Source organism: Hermetia illucens, chromosome 5 (assembly GCF_905115235.1).
Source record: "Hermetia illucens chromosome 5, iHerIll2.2.curated.20191125, whole genome shotgun sequence".
NCBI lineage: Eukaryota > Metazoa > Arthropoda > Insecta > Diptera > Stratiomyidae > Hermetia > Hermetia illucens.
In genome coordinates this window covers 49,495,612-49,515,533 of record NC_051853.1, presented here as the reverse complement: position 1 = coordinate 49,515,533, position 19,922 = coordinate 49,495,612, and the positions used below count along the sequence as shown (strand labels likewise).

The window sequence follows — 19,922 nt, the reverse complement described above, 5'->3', positions numbered from 1 at the left end:
AAATCCCATTACTGGCTATGTTGTTATGGAAACAGGTAGCCCAGAATGGTCGACGAATAGGTTGCGCTAAAACTGCATGAGGAAGAACAGTAGAGGAATATGACGAGCTCCTCGGAAAATCTTGAAAGGGGTGGGGTACTGAGATACACTGTAAAACACCGTTTACAAGTTAGTATGGTTAATGCACTACACTCCATATCGGGGTTTATAACAACCATACGCATATACATATTACTTTTCACAAACTTTCTACGGTGTCATAATCGCATCCCCTTCCAGTAAAAAATCGAGTCTTTAAGATCTTCAAAAATCATTGTAGCGACTAAACCCTGACTTTATTTTTTTTATATCGAAACATCCCTGATTTAACAGATTCTCCTCCTCCCCTCATTCTACTGGTTGGAATCACGATTTCTTGCTGCTGCTGCTGGTGTATTAACACCAGCGTTACTAATCGTAGTTGTGTTCAATTAGAATTGAAAGCTGTAGAGGTGTAGTAACTTTACTTTGGCACCTTTGATTTAAATTACATATATATATATATCTATCGAATTTTTGTGTTAAATTACCGTACCTCATTCATCATCGGAATAGTTTCTGTACCGGTCCATTTTGTAAATATAAGCTTAGTACATATTTCCTAACTCCCAGAATACAAAGCAGCACAATTCAATTGTTCGTTTCACAATTTTTAGGGGGAATGACGTCAAAAACTCATACCCTTCCAATTTATTTCACTATAAACAGTTACACATTCTTAGTGCCATTAGGAACTAGTGAACCGAAACATTCATGCATGTTTACAGAATATATGCATCTCATTATCAGCGTTGCCTTAACAGTCGGTTTAGGATTTGGTAAACAATAGTTAGACTTGCTTAGCTGCTATCATGTAATCCATGCCAGAGTAATCGTGGCGTGAGTGCTGCTTTCCCTTATCACAGGACAAACTCCATGGTACCTTACCACCCTGGAAAAACGGGTATACAAGTCGCTTGTTGCTAGGATACTTAAATGACAGGATTCGTATAAACAAACGTGTATCAGTTGCTGTCGCGCAAAAATATTATTTTTATTGGGATAACTTGAAAATAGTTTACTTGAAAGAAATTACAATTTTTTACTATTGTTCACATCCTCATTCATTCATTTCTTTTCGTCCCAACCAGTCGAATTCCCGGATAAATTTCGTTTGATTTCGAAAAGGACTCCCAATCCTAAAATAAAATAAAATATATGTTTGGCTGCTACCACGCTTTCGAGCCGAATCTGTTGAAATCCTTGTTCCCATTATCAACACCGGTTTGTCCGTCGGACGTGCACGAGAATCGCGGCAGGGGAAGTGGTGACGAAGATTTCAATGCGAAAGGAGTGAAAGCGCAAAGAAATTTTATCGTATCGCGGCATGAATTCGTGGATTCACAGATTGTTTGTTTAATGCTATTTTGTTCGATTGTGTTGCGATTGTAAGGGCCGAGCCTCGGGTGCATGTTACTTTCCATAATGCCTAACATCGATCTAACAAAATAGTAAGAAAATTCGTGAACCATACATGAACGTATGAACGTCCTGTCGATTGGGCCGATTTGTTATTTAAAAATAAACAACAACAATATAAAAAAAGTTTAGGTATTTCAAGAATTAAATTATAATTAATTAATTTGGGAATTTTAAAGTGCAGCAACACACAAAATAATTTTTAATCGTCGTCGCCTTTGGTGCTCAACGAAGTAGAATACGAAATTTATTTTTTATTCGTCTATATTGAGTGAAGTTGATTTTCCGTGATTGTGATTGCACCTTTCCCTGTTGTGAAGATAAAATATTTTTAACAAAATGTCGACTAAACAAAAATCGCAAGAGAAGAATAAAATGTCGGAAATCGACGATCAAATTCTGAAACATTTTGAAATTAAAAAGGTAAAGCATTTTTTCATGATTATTTGAATAGAGTTTTCCGTAAAAAATAATTGTCTTTATTAGCCAGGTAGAATTTTCATTACATATATTGAAACTACTGAAGGATTCCTTTTCATTTAGAATTTCCTTAGTGGGTACGAACGACTAACTTGTTCAGTCATTAGAGTAGTTTATCTAAATTCCGGAGAAAGCTACAGTAATTCAAACTTACCAATTTCACACGAATTTATTGCATCTGACGCCTTGCAAATGAAATGTTGACGACATAATGAACGAGAATAATGAACATTCGTGTGAAATATTGAAGTGCCATATATAAAAAAGTTACTTCTCCCCAGCCCATTTGCCCTTTGCCTCTATTAGTTCAACGTCTGGCTGTCTGTCTATCCATCTGTCTGTCAGCCTGTCTGTCCGTTAGTTTGCCTGTCTGTCTATCCATCTGTTTGTCAGCCTGTCTGCCCGTTAGTTTTCCTGTCTATCTGCCAGAAGCCTTTTTTTCGGAAACGCAGCGATTGACACCAAATTTGCCGGAGTGGTGGGAAGTATGAACCCTCACGCATACAGTGAGATGCATCATTCTACGTTGAATACATGCATACATTTTTTTCACCAAATATAGTCATGTGAGTTATCTAATGAAAAGTCTCGGTTAGAAAATTCCAAAGCCGGGAGGATCGAAAATGATCATTTCTTTAACGCACCCATTCTTAGAAACTACCCAACCGAAAATCTGAAAAAAATCAAGGGGCTGTTACTATACGGTGCCTAAGTTCCAAAATTCCACCCAAACCGACATCTGTTCACATAAAGTTAATAATGGTATAGTATTATAATTTTTAGTAATTCTTGTTCTTGTTTTCTGCAGCCCCGCCCCTCTAAATTTATCCTAGAGCCACGAATTTGCAGCAATGTAGGCTAACATAGAGCATAATCCTACCAAGTTTGGTGGAAATCGCACTATAACTAACAAAGTTATAATAGGTCAAAGCTGTCTTTTTTTTTTGCAAATTCAAAACTTCGAATATCAATATCATGCGAAATTGGATATTCTTACATAATATATGCATATATTACGTGCTAGGTAAAGCGTCCTACTTTCAGTTTCCCGACTTGTTTGTATCTGCTTTTGGTGAACTTTTCCAAATTTGCTAATTTTGTTGAACTAGTGTGAAGCGTATGGAATTAACTCTAATCGATAGAGTACCTTGCAGAGCAAATTATTTGTGTAAATAGCTGCTGACGCAGTTGAATTTTAAATTATTCTGTAAATGCAACTGCCACGCACTAAAAGTTCTTTACTTAGGGAAACATAAAATCCGTTATACCTGAAGGATCCAACTTCCGGTTTCCCGTCTTGTTTTATAAAAATTGGGTTAGGTCTGAGAAGGTTTTCTAGAAAAACATTTATTTAATGTAAAAAATGAGATGATTTGCAGAGGCAGACGCAGATTACTGAAGAAGAGAACAAGTTGTTCTCGAAATATGTGATGTATGCGAAAAAATAATCACTAGCGAAAAGGAAGTGGTCTCATTATTTACATTTAATTTAATCGCTAGAAACACCACAGGAATATAATTTGCAGGATTTGGTTAGTCTAGTTACCGAATCATGATCAGAGGTACTAATTGAGTATATATTACTTGAAATTTTTTTTTTGTTTAAGCTAACAACGGTTATTCAAGAAAAAAAATTCTGTTTCATTTAATTTTCCTGGCAATTATGACGAATTATTGAGATTTATACACCTGGTAGTTGTTTACTATACCTTAGATTTCTACTCATTCGGTTTTTTCAAAAAAGACCATAAAAATTAGAACTGCCTTCCTAGATATTAGGAAAACAATAGCCTTTATTGCGACTACAGATAAGCATTTGAAACACCACAAAATTTCAATTTAAGCAATCCCTTCCCACTGAATAAGTCAAAAAAGGCTTTAAAGAAATAAACCATTTTGTGAAAGATTGGATTATATATGTGGCAGCCTGTTGGCTTATTGGATGTTCTCCGAAAGTTTATTTATGTAAAAAGTCCCATCGTGGTCGTGAAGCTTACAAAATAATTAACTAGGTACACCGAATTGAGCTCATCTCTAAAGTTTGTTATTCTCCAGATTGTATGTTGTATGTTTTCACCATGATAACGTGGGCCAGCACAATGGGATATGAGAAGCTGTTTCGTCCTGTCTAAAGTCTGGATAATTTGTAGAACCCCACCAAATGCAGATGGTTTTGTGGAGGGCAGTAGCCAGTTATAACACCTATCAGCTCCTTATTTTCAGTTTACTTGGTTTTAGTATTAATGGTGTAATGACATGATGTAGTGTAGTGGCCAGACACGGTCAAGAGGAGAGAACTATCCCAAAAACCCTAAAAAGATGGCGAAATTGACGGTGAAGGTCCGCCCGCAAACATTGAAGCTTCGTCAAAGTGCTTCGTCAACACGTGCGATGGAGCTTCAATTTTTCTGGGCGGACCTTTTTGGTCAGTTTCGCCATCTTTTTAGGTTTTTTTGGGAGAGCTCTTCCCTCTTGGTTGTCTTCGGCCACTCAGGATGGTCTTTTGACCATCGGCGATCTACATCATGTCATTCCAACGGTCGTATTAATTTGTAACCCACCGATGTCTCCTAAAAATAGGCTAAATACTACAGTCGCCAATCTCTCATAGTTATAGCATCTGCTGGTTTGCTTGATCCATCTGTGTACCACAGCATGAGGTTCCTAATGATTGTAGGTCTTCCTGCTCTCCACTTTGGAATCAAAGCATTATTTGGGTAATGTAAAATCGCAACCAATGCCAAGGTTGGGTTTATGATTACGCAATGTTCGTATTCCACATAAAGAATATTACATCTCCTTTTACTACCTTCACCATGCTTTTAACATCACATATTACACTCGACAACCGATACTACCAAATATTACTTATCACTAAAGTGGTATTTTCTCTGAATTTATTATATTTAATGCGAAGAATTAAGAGCAGTGTCAAGTAAGATCTTGCATTCGAGGGAGAAAAATCAAAAGATTTCATGCGCTGTAGTGGGATATTTTGATATGCAAAAGAACAGGGAATCATAATTCCAGCGAACAGTCATTACTTAGGAGCGTATGCTTTTTCTACCGTTTTGCTCTGAATTTTGTGTAAGCAGAGGACTCCTATCTAAAGTTATCACCGACAAAAAAATCATTTTTTAACACCGGAACTAACCAATCATAACTCTAACAAATTTCGCAAGCGATACTCGGTATCGGCTCGATGCTCACTAGCCGCCGCTGCCACTTCTACTATGAAGAACGGGACGATGCATCGAACAATACTACAATATTACTTAGAATAGCCTAAAGCAACCGACATTCATTACCAAGCAATACATTAATCCGTAATTTACTTAAAAATCTGCATCACATGCACTGGACCTCATTTCTCCAGGTCAAAATCAACCAAGAGAACAGGCAATCATACACTAACAGACACTCAAGCGGCACTTAGCATCAAATCGACACTCGAGAAGCACTACCGCCAGAATTATTTAATGATATCCAGTTATGTGATATCACTTCGGCGCAAATATTAAAAACAGTACTTATCACAAGAGCAATATTATTATCAACGGCGCAATGGTCGAGATAGTTGGGGCTTCAATTTCACGATTTCGACGTCGTGCCCCGTCCCGGGTGTAGTCATGGATATTTGTGATTGACTGAAGGGGTTAATGCAATGGGCCTACTAAAGGCCTGAGTGCTGAAACTACGGTTCCCCTCTTTAAAAAAATATTATCCTTTTGGTGACGCGGTCACGTTAAATGATTTTGTGATGTTTAGAGATATTTGGATCGCTCTCACTGATGGTAATGTGAAATTAAATTTTAATATGATATCACTATTGTAGTATTGCGTAAATCGCCCATCGATCGCTATTCCATAGACATCCACATGCCTGTAAGCTGCAAGCTTCGCTCTTACAGGTCCAAGGAAGCAATTGTAGCAGCATCTTCAAAGCAAGAGTGGGTGCGCCTTAAGAGTGAGATTCAGTTGCCCACCTAGTTCGTGAGGCATTATAAATAAAGGAAATTATCATAAATAGAGGAAATATGGCTGAGGTTGACGAAAACTAGTCGTCAAAATAAAGTTAAGAAGGATTGTGACTTGAACATCCTAAAAAGGATACTTAAATTGAAAAAAAATGATCCCAAATATTACCTTCCATCAAAATGCTTATTAATCACAATCACATATCTTGGTCCAAAATACTGCTAATTACATTTGAAACAAATTGAAATTGCTTAACTCCTCGCGCCTACGAGTGTTTAATATAACGCGTTTTGAAATGTTCCAAGCGCTTAAATCACCCGAATATGCATTGATGCTCGAAATACGCCTGGCCATGACCACGGTTACAAGCAAAATATTTAGAGGCTTCCTTCCTCCTCGCAACCCTCTGTTCTTCATATTCTAATATATATTCATAGGAAGTAAAGATCCTAAACTAATGGGGGTACTATTAACTCCGAAGATTATTGTTCAGCACTTTCTACATATTGTATTATACAAACCTTTGACAAATGCAAAATTAAACATTAAACTATCTTATCAACGGAAACATGTTTACTTTTCCCTTTGGTGATAATACAACGATATTAAGCATATTGTTCTATGACTATGATTACTGTGGATACCAGTCTTACCTTCCAACTCCTTCATGGCAGTCACAATCCCTAACTAAACGGTGAAAGACTTTCAAGTTAATGTACATAATCCTCATTAACGTACGGCTTTTAAGTGATCCCAAGCCTATACTGCATTAACTAATCACAAAACCATATTCGTCTTTGAGGAGAGTTCCTTGAAGAGTCTCCCTTACTTGCTCACACAGCTGAGTTTCTTTAGGTTTGGTTTTAGGGTTGCTCTTTTCTTCTTAGTTAGACTTACTTGCCGCCCTCTAAGCAACTGTTTGGTTTGATGCCGACCCACAATGATTAGTGAGTTAACTTTTTCACCAATAAATGAGTTTTTTTTCTGCATCATCTTGGCATTGATCCGTAATTTGGTCTGCAGAAAACTCTTTCTCTCTCTCGGGAATTGCAAATCCTGAGAGATTCTTCAAAAATCGAATTATTTTTATTTTTCCATTTTCAGTTTCGGGTAAATCTTTTCCACTGGGGCAAGAAACAAACCTTTCTAACGGTAATTCTCTATGACAGTCAAGTAGATAGCTAGATTGAAAACTGGTTTCCTACAATTCTTTCCGTTAGCGCAACCAAATACAAAATCTAAATTTGAAATGATTAATTTTATTTAAAAGTGCTGTCTTCAGCAACTGCTTTTGGGACATCATGGCTTGACTGAAATAATAGTTTTAAATTTTAAATTGGAGTTGTTGTTTTCTTAAATTATATACCTTTCATGCATGAAGTGTTTATCTGAAAGCAATATAATTATAGTCAAGCATGCAAATTTCAACGAAGGCAAGCTCTTTGATTGATTGAGTAAAAGTTATGAAGTAATTTTGTTTTGTGTTACAACTCCGTAATGTACGTTTTCAATCTCAAAAACAAATTGCAAATTGATACAGTGTCATACAGCCATTCATACATTTATGAAAGCAATATTCCTTACAATTCTGAGGCAGTTATTTATGAAAAGGATATAATACTCATCACATATATATGTAGGATAAATGACAATACTAGCAAATTGCATTTAATATTTGACAAGGCGCAATCAAGAACGAATAGTATTTGCGTGATTATGTGAAAATTATTGGTCTGAATAGTTTTGTATCGATTTCATTGTGTCGGCAGACAATACAACACATTTTGATGTCATTAATTTCTAGATGGCTTTTAGGATAACTAATTTATTTTGCCGCGCAAGTTTCATAAGGGCTTTTGATATGATTTGTAGAAACTACAATAGAATATAGAGAATCTATATACAGTATTGAATTATCACATATATATGTGTGTACTTTCCAAACAGTTCTAGGAAAGGGTTCAATATAACCTGCTATATGGTTCGTCAATCCTTGCTTGAAATCGTTACTCAAATCTTAAATACCAATCGAATTTTTATAACTGAAACTGATGCCAGTTTTCAACTATGTATGCTCTCAATAATCGTAAGGAGATCTTGAAAGCTTCATACTTTTAACTTATTTGGTGTACTTTAAGTTGATCGGTTTGTCAGATCCACCCCTCTCAGGACCTCCTCAGAAACTTAAAAACTCTTCCACCCTTCCGCGCTATATGTTCTCGGGGCGACCCACTCGTTAAAAATTCTGGAATTATTAATTCTATTGCATAGCATAGTCAACAATGGTGTTATCGCTTCTCCAACTTCAGAGCTATTTGGCTAAGGCCCATAACTCAGTGTGAGAGAAAGTATATGCTATCAGCGTGATTGAGGTGCTTGAAGGAAGATGATATCGCCATCACATCCTTCAGCAACGGCAGTATGAAAATGGTAGCAGATGTTTACTCAGTCCTACTTATGAGTTTTCGGAAACCGTTTAATTCCTAGAAAAAAGTGAGAATTCAGATCGCCCATAGATAAAGAGCTCTTTTAGCGAACTATACAAGATTCGTCCCAAAGGGGGCAAACTACACCTCGAAAGTGATTATTTCAGAAATTATCCGACTAGGCTCCGAAATACCCCCATACTGATATCTATTCAAATAAAGTTAACAATAGTATCCTAGAATCATGAAATTGCAGTAATATTAGCTGTCACATAGAGCATGATCCTACTTTAGTGGAAATCGCACCGTTATTAACAAAGTTATAATAGGTCAAATTTTTCGCTTCTTTGCAAATTCAAGATTTTGGATGTCAATAGAACGCGAAAGTGACAAATGTCCATTCAAATGTTTTTATAAAAGAAAAACGCAGAACCTTTCATACCTGAAACGTCCAGCTTTCGGTTTCCCGGCTTGTTTTATTATTACGAGCACTCTTGTCCGTGACACCTAACGTCCAACACCTTACCCAAAACGTTATGCAGGCAATGTTTTCCCAGCTACTTGTAACAAAGCTAATCTCTGACAGTTCTATCAAATTAGGAATGATCCTCACATGTTACAACAAAAAACAGGAAAACAGTAATTACTCACTCTGTGTTATCACCTGCGAGCATCCATGAACGACCACGATTTGTCTTCAAATCGATGCTATATTTGTAGCATAATCCTGAAAATCCGATATTTCTCAAACTGTTGGGGAAAATGCATTTGTCTACTATATCTTAAAAAAAATTTTGCAGGCCACCATATCGACAGTATTTAAAAAACGTCTACACCAGAAACTATTACCAATCCTAGCAGACGGCAACATGATTATCAATTCGAATTTAGGAAGCAGAGCATTTGACCAAACACAAGATTCCAAGTGAAACACAAAGATGTTTCCACCGATCAACATGAGATGAGCAAGAGTGAGGGGGTGTCCTGGCTTCAATATTGTATCTTGTTTATGCGGCAGATGTTTCTATTAGCGGGCTTATCCCCACAGCAAACTTTGCCCCAATCTTGAATTCACATGCACACTTTGAAAGTGTTTTCTTTGCAACTGTGTTGGCTCTATCAAAATAGAAAGCTAATTTTCAATTTTCGAAAAAAAGGTTCTCCTCAACATCGCCATACCCCAATTAATTTGCATTAAATACCTGGAAATATACTTCAATAAAGAGTTTACTTGGAAGCGGCACATACAGGTGAAGAATCAGAAGCCTCAAACTTAACTTCAAACTTTTTTGTGGATGCACCACATCAAAATATTATCCTCCTCTAACTGTAACTGGTTGATCTACAAATTGGTGTTGATTTCTATAAGGACGTTAATCTGCTATGGCAGTCTCAACACAGAATTCTGGGATGTATGTATATTCGATGCTCGCTGGTATAAAAGTTTACCTCCATAAAGAGTTGAAAGACAGAACTAGATTGAAGAACCACTATGAGAATCAACTATGAGAATTTTTTCTCCCAGGGAAATCATGAGACTGAAAAAAGTTAACTATTGGATCTAGAAAGCATAACTGCACAACAAAGTTTATTAATTTCATATTTATACCTCTTTTGTAAAGGTTCTATTCCTTTTCCTTTTTCATTTTTAAGAATTCTACCAACATTTTTTTTTATTTATCCAACTTTGATTACTATTTCCATAACTCAAGGTCATAATTTACGAGTCTTAGAATTTCTCTAAATACAACTAAATTTATAATGATACAGCTTTCGTTTCGTTTCCTTTCAAAATTTGCTTTTCTGGTTAAATTTAAATTCATTAAAAAGTAAGGTCAAAATAGAAAAAACAAAAGTTAACAAAAAAACCTCGGCGATGGCGTAGGATTATATATGTTATTTATTAGTTTCAAAAATTGGAATCTATGTATTTGGAGCCTCCTATGTAATTAAATAAAAATTATTATTGAAAAAGAAAGCATTTACTAGGAGTGACTTTAGTGTTTTGGGTAACTCGGAACCACGCCCTCAACCAATGGTGAACTATACCATCAAACTTGCCTATCAGTTGTCAAACCCAATTTACTCGAGAGCATCTAAAACTACTGTCATGAAATTCAGTGAAAGTATATAGTCTGAATCGTGACAGATGTCGGTTACCAGTCGACTCAGCTGTGAATATGTACCTGAGTCAAATCAGGGTAATAATTTCAGGCGAGCACAATGCTGACCACCTTGCCTCCTACAGTGTACTTTAGTGTATCGTTACGGTCTTGAATGAAGTGCTCTAACACACTTCAGGACCCTGATCCAATATGAATTGTTGCGCAAGCGATTATTATTATTATATTGTCTGCAAAGCCAAAGTGGAGAGAATGTTTTTTTCTCAGGAAATGGTCGCTTGGGAAATCAAACGAAAGGGATTAATTAGCAATTTTCAGAACTTGCCCAAGAATTGAAAAATGAAGGTGAAACATTTTTAACCAACAAATCTAGAGAAAATCATGATGATGCACGTGTGTAAAATCTAGTCCTCAAAATATATCCGAATCCGATATCCCCTCAAATAAAGTTAATAATATTACTATAAATTAAAGATTTACTAGAAAATATCCTTTAAATGCATCGTAGGGTATAAAATTTAGATTGGGTATTAGCAATAATGTAGGGTGAAATACTGGACACTTTAACTGAAATCCTACTACACTAATACCAGTAGTAATTTTCATATGGAATCCCTGCATGCTTAGAGATCATATGACGTCAGTATTAAATTAAAGTGAAAAGTCTAAGATATTAAAAGTTAGTGCATATACGTACATTGACGGCGCAGCGGCCAAATTGGTTGGGTGTGAGAGGCTGATCTAATTGCTTCGGGTTTGAATATAGATGCATCACTGTGAATTTTTTTCACATTTTTTGGTTTAATAAGCTCTGAGAACAAGATCTGATTCAGTTTTTTGGGCACACATTTTGAGTGTGTGTTTCACCCAATATCAGAAATAAGATCATTTTCGAAAAGTACCAATTGAGCCCTTTCACTTGATACCCCAAATAACCATATTCTGTGAAAAAAATTTACTTCCCCTTTCGAATATATGATGAGCCAGCACAAAATGATGCAACTCGTTGCATGTGTAGCGGATTAAAGACTACATATTTTTACCAAATTTCATGATGAAAGCTCCAGGCGATTTGGAATAAATTTTGTGTGACAGACGGACAGACAAACAGAATCTAAAAAGACGATACGGCATTGCAAAGTTTCGGGAAAATTCTAATATTATTAAATATAGTTTTGGATGGCGAAATGGTGCAAAATCAAATTTCTAATTTCATACCTGAAGCGTCCAAGCTTCCGGCTTTTCGACTTGTTTACATATCCCATCCCTCTATCTGTTGATCCTGATTAAGATCAATTCCTTCTTCAATACTTCCCCTAATAAGTTTTGTTGGTGGAACTAATGTATGTATGTATATTTTACAGCGTTTAGGAAAAGGAGCTTATGGCATTGTTTGGAAAGCAGTCGATAAAAAGTCAGGTCAGATAGTGGCAGTGAAAAAAATTTTCGATGCATTTCGCAATGAAACTGATGCACAGCGTACATTTCGCGAAATAATGTTTCTACGGGCATTTCGAAACCACCCCAATGTGATTCAACTCCACAGTATTTATAAGTAAGAAAGACTTTTTAATTATATATAAAAGACTGAATTGCAATTTTCCTCTGACTCAGGGCAGCTAATAACTTGGACATCTATTTATCATTTGAATTCATGGAAAGTGATTTACATAACGTGATAAAAAGAGGTTCAATTTTAAAAGATGTGCACAAACGCTATGTTATGTATCAATTGTTAAATGCAATAAAGTACATCCATTCAGGGAATGTAATTCATAGGGATCTTAAACCAAGTAATGTTCTCATAGACAGCAAATGCAGGTAAGGTATATATTTTTTTGAGAATATCTAGATATCTTTAGTATGTAATATTTTGGCAGATGTAAAATAGCGGACTTCGGTCTGGCCAGGTCTGTATCACAAAGACAATTCGGAGAAACAAACAACAATATTGATCCTTCGGAGCCAATACTTACGGATTATGTGGCGACCCGTTGGTATCGTGCACCGGAGATATTAGTAGCCAGTAAAAGGTTTGTGGCTGATTCATTGTTTTGTTGGTTTTTTCCAAAATAGTTATCGTTCCGATGCTTGTAGTACTTCTAAATAAAAATAAATACGTATTTAACTATTAAAATATATTGTAGTAGGAGCAAGCTACCTAGTTTTATTTTTATTTTTCCAAAATGTTTTCTGCAGGTATACAAAAGGAATTGATATGTGGAGTTTAGGATGTATATTGGGAGAAATGATTCGGGGGAAACCTATATTTCCCGGAAGCAGTACAGTAAATCAAGTGAGTGTCAAAAGAACAATTGTCTTTTTGTCAACATACTATCTCCTCTATTTTCTACTAGATTGAACGCATAGTATGTGCACTGCCAGAAGTATCGGAAAAAGATGTGTCTGCAGTTGGTGCTGGATTTGGTTCTGTACTACTCAACCAACAAATTAATTCCGGCAGGTAAAAGTCAATGTTTAGGTAGTTCTAATACTTGGACTGAATATTTTTTTTTTATTTTCAGCAACGCCAAACTTGACGAATTACTATCAGGAGCCCCGGAGGATTCTAAACATCTAGTGAAATCTCTTTTATTATTAGACCCTGCACGCAGACTTACCGCAAAACAAGCTCTCAATCACAGATATGTGGAAAAGTAAGTAAATATTTACGTTCCACTTTACACTCTCTAAATTTCAAATATCCAACCTGAGCCTGTTGCATGTTATTTGCATGGTTACTACAAACCACAGGAGTGATTCAATTAAAACTTTAAAATTGTTTGGAATAGGTTCCGACACACAATCCCGGAAGCCGAACTAAACACAGATGTCCTGCCGCCGTTTCGTGACGATGTTCAATTAACGGTCCCCGAATATCGATCCAAACTATACGAAATAATGCAATCTAATGAGAAAGGAGGCGGTGGAGGTGTTGGTGGTGCTGGGAAACAAACAAATCGCAAAAAGTAAGTTGGATGAATTGTTAGTGATTCTGTTGTCGGGAACATGGGCAAGTTGTTAAGGGGATTTTATATATTGGTAACGCCAAAATTTACGTTTTTAAATTTGATATTTCAAGGAACAGAGGATATTTCGGCAGATCCATTATGGTTCATGAATTTAGCTTACTTGTTCTAAAAAGTAACCATGTCTTCATGATAACCCCCGTAGAAATTCAGCGAAAATATTTACATATCCCTAAAATGTGTGGTACCATTAATTCTGAAGTATCACCCACTTCTTGTAAAAGTCCGAATTTAGATTTATTTCGATATTTCCTTGAGTGAGGTAGGTAATGCCTCAGCACCTTCAAGTATATGTAATTAGGAAATGAGTAGAAAACCTATTCTTAACGATGAAAGTTAATAAATTTTCGGTATAATTCAAGAATAATAAATTGGCTAGTGCGAGTCGAGAATTAAGTTCAAGGACAGAACTAGTTAATGATGTCGATGAAAGGAACTCACGGTCGAATAATTACTTTTATTTCAAGTCGGTATACTCTGCAGTTTGTACATTTACTCTTTAACCAAAATCATGAATTGAGTTAAAAGCTTTTAATGCGTTAAATTATAGAAAATAGTTCAATATCTACAGGACGTTTTGTAGTAGAAAGATAATAACATACTCTATTCAAAGCATTACTATTAAGTCGTCTTTGAAAAGGGTCAGTGAACCAATAAGAATTCTACGATAATGAGGGCAAGTAGACAAATGATAGATAGAAAGGCAAATATGAGTCATATGTACATATATATCAGAAACTACTCAGCGAAAACTAAACTTAGATGCCGCTAATTGTAAGAAATGTATGATTGATAAACTCTTCTTGATGTTTCAAATAGGAATATACCAACAATATGCAGTTTCACCAGTCATCAGTCGTAGCGTCGTTTTGCGGTTAGGATACCATGCAAATAGTAGGGCATATATTATCATTTGCAACCTTGATTGATTGTTTTTTATCTTATTTTAAAAAAGGAGAACGGGAAACTGAGATATGCAAGTATATCGGCATTTGGGCCAAACGATAGTCAAGCAACATAGCCGAAAATAATCAACAGTGGAACGTAGGCACTGACTGCAATAATACAAACTACACAGGATCGTAGTGGAAAAATCCGAGTCTAGTGCGAAAATAATGCGGACCCACCTATTATTCCCTTATTTCAATAAATTCGCTTTCCTTCGCTTTGTCGTAGAGCTCACTTTTGCGTAGAAGTGCTGCGGCATCTTATTTAACAGAATGTGCCCAGCGTTTTCCAATCAGCATCCTCCTGTTCTTCATTCGAATACCCTTTTTGGTATCCGAGTGTCCTCCATACGTTGAACGTGATCAATCCGTTGCAACTTCCGAAGTGTGATAATTTTAAGGACTTCAGGGTCGTCATGCAACTCGCGGTTGTATCTGATTCGCCTTTGGTTGTCCTCTTGTTTAGCTCCGATTATTCTCCTCAGGACCCTCCTCTCGAGGGTAAGTTTTTCGGAAGTTTATGTTAGAGTCCATGTTTCACATCCATAACATAGCATACATAGCATAGGTTTTGCATACTCGGAGCTTTGCTTTCCTATGTATGCAGCTGGCTCGAATCGGCCTCATTACAAAAACAAATTCTCGACATTACCGGCATTCGCATGTATTTCTGCGGAAGTGCAGTTAATAATATGCAGGATGAACAAGACTATGTGAAAGGAAAAGGGTAACGATCATTTCGTAATATTTGCCAATTACTAACATACATTCAAATTTGGAAATATTATTTGTGGGGTTTGGGGAAAGTTAACGGTGATAAGGTTTTGTAGAAAAAAGTATGGGAAGCAAAACAAATTGATTATTTTAAAAATTAAGGTTTAAATATTACTGAATGTCGGGATGGATGCTAAAACGAGAAAAAAAGAAGAAATATTGCATGTTAGTAAATTCGTCATCTTGTTACCACACAAGGCGGATGAAATAATGCACATGCTGCAAAGTTGCGACAACTACAAGTCGCTGACAGGCTCGTAGAGAGAGGGGAAGGAAGAGGCTGATTTTATATAGCCCAAGAGTTTTTGCAAGGGGGAACACAGACTTTATTGTCCATATAATTTTCACCCCGGGTTCAAAGTTTCTCCCCACGGGAAAAAACGTGAAAATTGCCGTAGATTTCAGAAAATCTCGGCAATTTAGAAGCTGCAATTCTGAGAATTCGCAAGTTCAGCCCGCCGAGAAGGGGGTAGAAAGGAAGGACTCCTTCTAGCTCCAAAGTTTTCTCAGGGGCTCGAAACAAAAATTTCAATAAAAAATGGGGATAGTAAGGAACCTCGCATAATTTTCACCCTATTTCCTCTACTTCTTTTTCTTCAATCTTTGTCCCATTGGGTCCTAGCTCGTAGTGCTTATGTATTAAGTATGTTGGACTATTTACTAGACTAGTGTGAAACTGACATTTAAAGCCTTAGATTGCCCTAAATTTGCACAAAAGCGGCAACTTTGACCTATCACAACTTTGTCTGCAATAATAGGATTTGCACCAAACTTGGCAGTATCATCCTCTATTCTAAAGCCTATATTATCGCAAGCAGTTTTCAAAGAAGTACTCTATTTTATCTTATTTGAGCAGACATCGGTCTGGAGGACATTTCGCAGCCTAGACACTATATAGTGGTAGCTTTGTGATTTTTTTCAAATTTTTCAATTCGGTAGCTTCTGAGAATGGGGCCATGAAAAAATTGATCAATTTCCAACCCCTTCGCATGTATGGGGACTCCCCTTAAACTAGAACAATGTTATTCACTGTGGAAACGGGGTTAACAGTTCTTACCCTCGCAGCACACTTCGTATCAATAGAGTTAGCCGGCTCTGAGAAAAATGTGTGTACAAGCCAGCCAATAAATCGATTTTAATAAGGTTTTGTTTTACACAAAACCTTAAAAAGCGGATGAAAAGTATGCAAAACCCGGCACAGACTTTCATACCGTCATTTTGTCAGACCTAATTGCGTCCTACATAGAGTGCAAAATTGGATCTCAGTGAAACTGTAGAAGGCATGGGGCGTAGACTAGTACCCGAGGTAAGAATTATACGAATATGCGAACTCGGTTTGAATAACCCCCTGCCCCCCTTTTCTGTTCAGACCTGGAAATACAGAAGTTTTAGCATAACGTAAACCCCATGAAACGAGCATGTCACTTAGCATTCATATTAACTTCGAACTAGTAATTAAACTATGATTTCTAAATTTCCGGCGCTTTGGACTTTTTCTCGATTAATTTGAAAAGTAATGATACTGAATGAGACCTGTGCTCCAAATAAGAGTTAATATGACCGAATATACCAATACTAAATAATTAAAAACTGTCCAAGGTGTCCAATTCAAATTCTAGTCTGTCGGAATTCTCCATGTATAAGCGAAGAGCAACATATATAGGAAGAAACGCTAGGCAGGTTATTGCACCAGGATTAGGACTGAAATCAGCAATTATGTCATCGATGATAGTCATATATTAGCATTGCTTATGCAATGCCTTTTTATTTAAAAATTTCTAATAACACCTTCCTTATTTCTTTTCCTACAATCAACGCTATTTGACGGACCGTAAAAAGGAAAGGAAGGGGTTTCCTTTGTTGATAACAATTATCTTTATTAGACATATACCGTATATAAGGAATCAGTTTTCCTTCCTCAATGTTTTGTTTCTGCAAACAACATCCTAGTTTTCCCCCCGCCCCTTACCTTTCGTCGTCGCTCAATCTGACTCAGGATCTCCGGTTTTTTTCCTTTTCTTCAAGTGATATTTTGTTCCTGTAGACTTTTCCTGTTTGATCCTTCTGGAATGACGGTGGGACGGTGCTGGAGCGTTTGTTATTTATTTTATCGACTTCCGGGGAAATTCATAAGCTTTCAATTTTTCGGGCCCCTTAGCGAACTAGCTTGATATACTGCTGATATTTCAGCACATGGCGATGGATTAAAAAACCTGAATTGCGGAAAAGCGGTTTTAATATCTTTGATCCACCTGCCGCGAATGTTTAGTTTTCCAATTTCATTTAAAAGAAAGCCAATATCCGGATGGCTCAAGTGGTTAGAGCTCTGGACTGCCGCAGCGGAAGGTCGCGGTTCAAATCTCGCTGGTGGCAGAGGAATTTGTTATCGTGACTGTCGGATACTAGTCGACTCAGCTGTGAATGAGTATCTGAGTCCAATCATGGTAATAATCTCGGGCAGCGCAATGCTGACCACATTGCCTCCTATAGCCTACTGTAGTGTACAATTATGGTCTTGAATGAAGTGCTCTAAAACACCTGAAGGCCCTGATCCAATATGGATCGTTGCGCCAATGATTATTATTATTATAATATTTTAATAATACTTCTCAATATGGTTGATATAGATTCAATCCCGGTTATTCTTGACTTTGCTATAATGATGTCTTGAACTCTTTTCGTGTTGACTGATATTCAGTTCCAGAACAATATCTCTTTTGCCGACTGCCTAAATATGATAAGTTTTGTCTGAAGGATTTTCGTTCTTGAGACTCGTTTCTTTGTTCAAACAACGAGCATTCCTTTAACGTTTAAATTTTTTGAACGTAAGATCTTGGCATTTTTTTAAACTAAACCAACCAGCCGATGGACGTTCGATAGTTATAATCACAGAGGCACTTACCCAAAATTCCAAATTGTAAAGGCTTTTTCCTTTCTTTCAGTCGAGAAATATCAACAGCCAAGCTTGAAGGTACAATCACGGTTACTTCATCATCACTACCAAGTGCAAAGGTAGGAAGCACGAAGCCCTCAGATTCAGAAAAGCGGCAATCAACCATGAACACCAATTCATCGGAAAATAACTCACGAAAAATAGAGAGAAAAGCTTCAGTTGTAACGCAAAGTAGCTCGCAATATATCACCGTTTCCACGTCTTCAACAACCAACAAAACCTCGAATACCCACACGAATCACACAGGTTTCAATTCCACTTACAGTACTGAAAATAAATATAAGCCTATCCCAAAAATAAAGTATTGCAAGATTTCAAATATCCCTGACACAAAAAATATAGGGAGTAGCAATGGAGTCACAGAAAGGACGGACAGCGATCGTCGTTATGCTTCATTAAACTACATTGGGAGGCCGGGAACAGCCAACTTAGAAAAAAGGCACTCAATTGACGGTAGCTTCAGTAACGACTTACCACCTTCAAACACAAGCATATACTCCGAGAAAAAAGCCATGCATGGAAGTTGCCGAAACTTGAGCAATGGCCGAGGCTCCCAGCCAGAAAAGCTATCATTTGGAAAGGATAGTTTGAATTACACGTCATGGTCAAATAAGTACCTCAGCAATACTACTCCTCCTAACGGCCCTGAAGCCACTCCCGAGAAAACTAGTGCTCCTCCACCAAATAAAATTATCAAAAATGATTCATTCTCCCTCTCGAACGATAGTGGAAGCTACTATGAAAGGCGCCTAAAAAATCTAGAGGAGCGTATCCAGCGACACAAGATGGACATCAACGCGTTGTTCACACAGAACGCTAAGCAGAAGATGTCTAGGTCTGAAAGCGTTGAAGGCAATAGTTACCTATCGAGTAGTAAGAAGCCAGCACCCTTGATGGCTTCAATGAGCAATAGTGCAACCACAGGGGCTATGGCCGCAAGCAACGGAAAATACATTAAGGGGAAAGCAAATTTGAATCGTTCAAAATCAGAGAACACAAATTCTAGCATTAAGCAAAAGCCTACAATTAGGTATGACTACACATTCTCGGAGGGCGATCGACTGAGCACAAAACATAAACCTGGGGGTGTTGGTACTGTTATTGGTAATTCCGCGATGATGGCATCGAGTGGTGGCGAGTATGGATTAGTTACTGCCAAGGAACTCTACGATTTGAGAAAATCTCAAGTGATTTCATGAGAATTATGAAAATATTTTTTGATGGCGTATATTTTCTTGTGTATGTACATATATATAATAGACTAACACTACAAGCATAATATTAGGTGAACTGAAAACCGAACATATTTGTTGTTAGAGTTTATTTTCCACAATTTTACAGTTGTGTTGCTTTGTATACTGTATTCTAAATGAAGATGTATTATATAAAGTAAGACAATCTTTTGATTTCTATGGCTTGATACCGGTAAAGATATTTTTATTCAGATGGACGAGCCAGCCACACAATATATGCTCCTGCGACCCTTTTTTCTGGGCTCCCTTTCGGACACCAGCTTGTGGTGGTGGTCTCCCCCAGTGTAATAGTTTACTATTTATAGTTACTATTTATAGTTTACTATTACACTAAGAGTGTCCAAATAGTTGGGAGTTCGTGGAAAGAACTCACAGACTTGGAATCAACCTGCAATTATGGGTAATCAAATCTCGGGCGAAGCACGGATTTGAAGGCTTCACTAAATTCAAGTCCCCGCGCAA

At 37.0% G+C, this 19,922-nt stretch overlaps 1 protein-coding gene across 1 annotated transcript; it reads left to right on the top strand.

Annotated features, from left to right (window-relative positions):
• Window positions 1-1,036: 1,036 nt before the first annotated feature.
• Window positions 1,037-19,572, top strand: LOC119657266 (mitogen-activated protein kinase 15). The gene is made up of 9 exons (XM_038064098.1): window positions 1,037-1,920; window positions 11,869-12,059; window positions 12,119-12,325; window positions 12,385-12,537; window positions 12,704-12,800; window positions 12,862-12,968; window positions 13,030-13,161; window positions 13,297-13,473; window positions 18,197-19,572. The coding sequence occupies exons 1-9, from the start codon at window positions 1,837-1,839 to the stop codon at window positions 19,404-19,406; spliced, it is 2,358 nt and encodes a 785-aa protein (XP_037920026.1). The 5' UTR covers window positions 1,037-1,836; the 3' UTR covers window positions 19,407-19,572.
• Window positions 19,573-19,922: the final 350 nt, after the last annotated feature.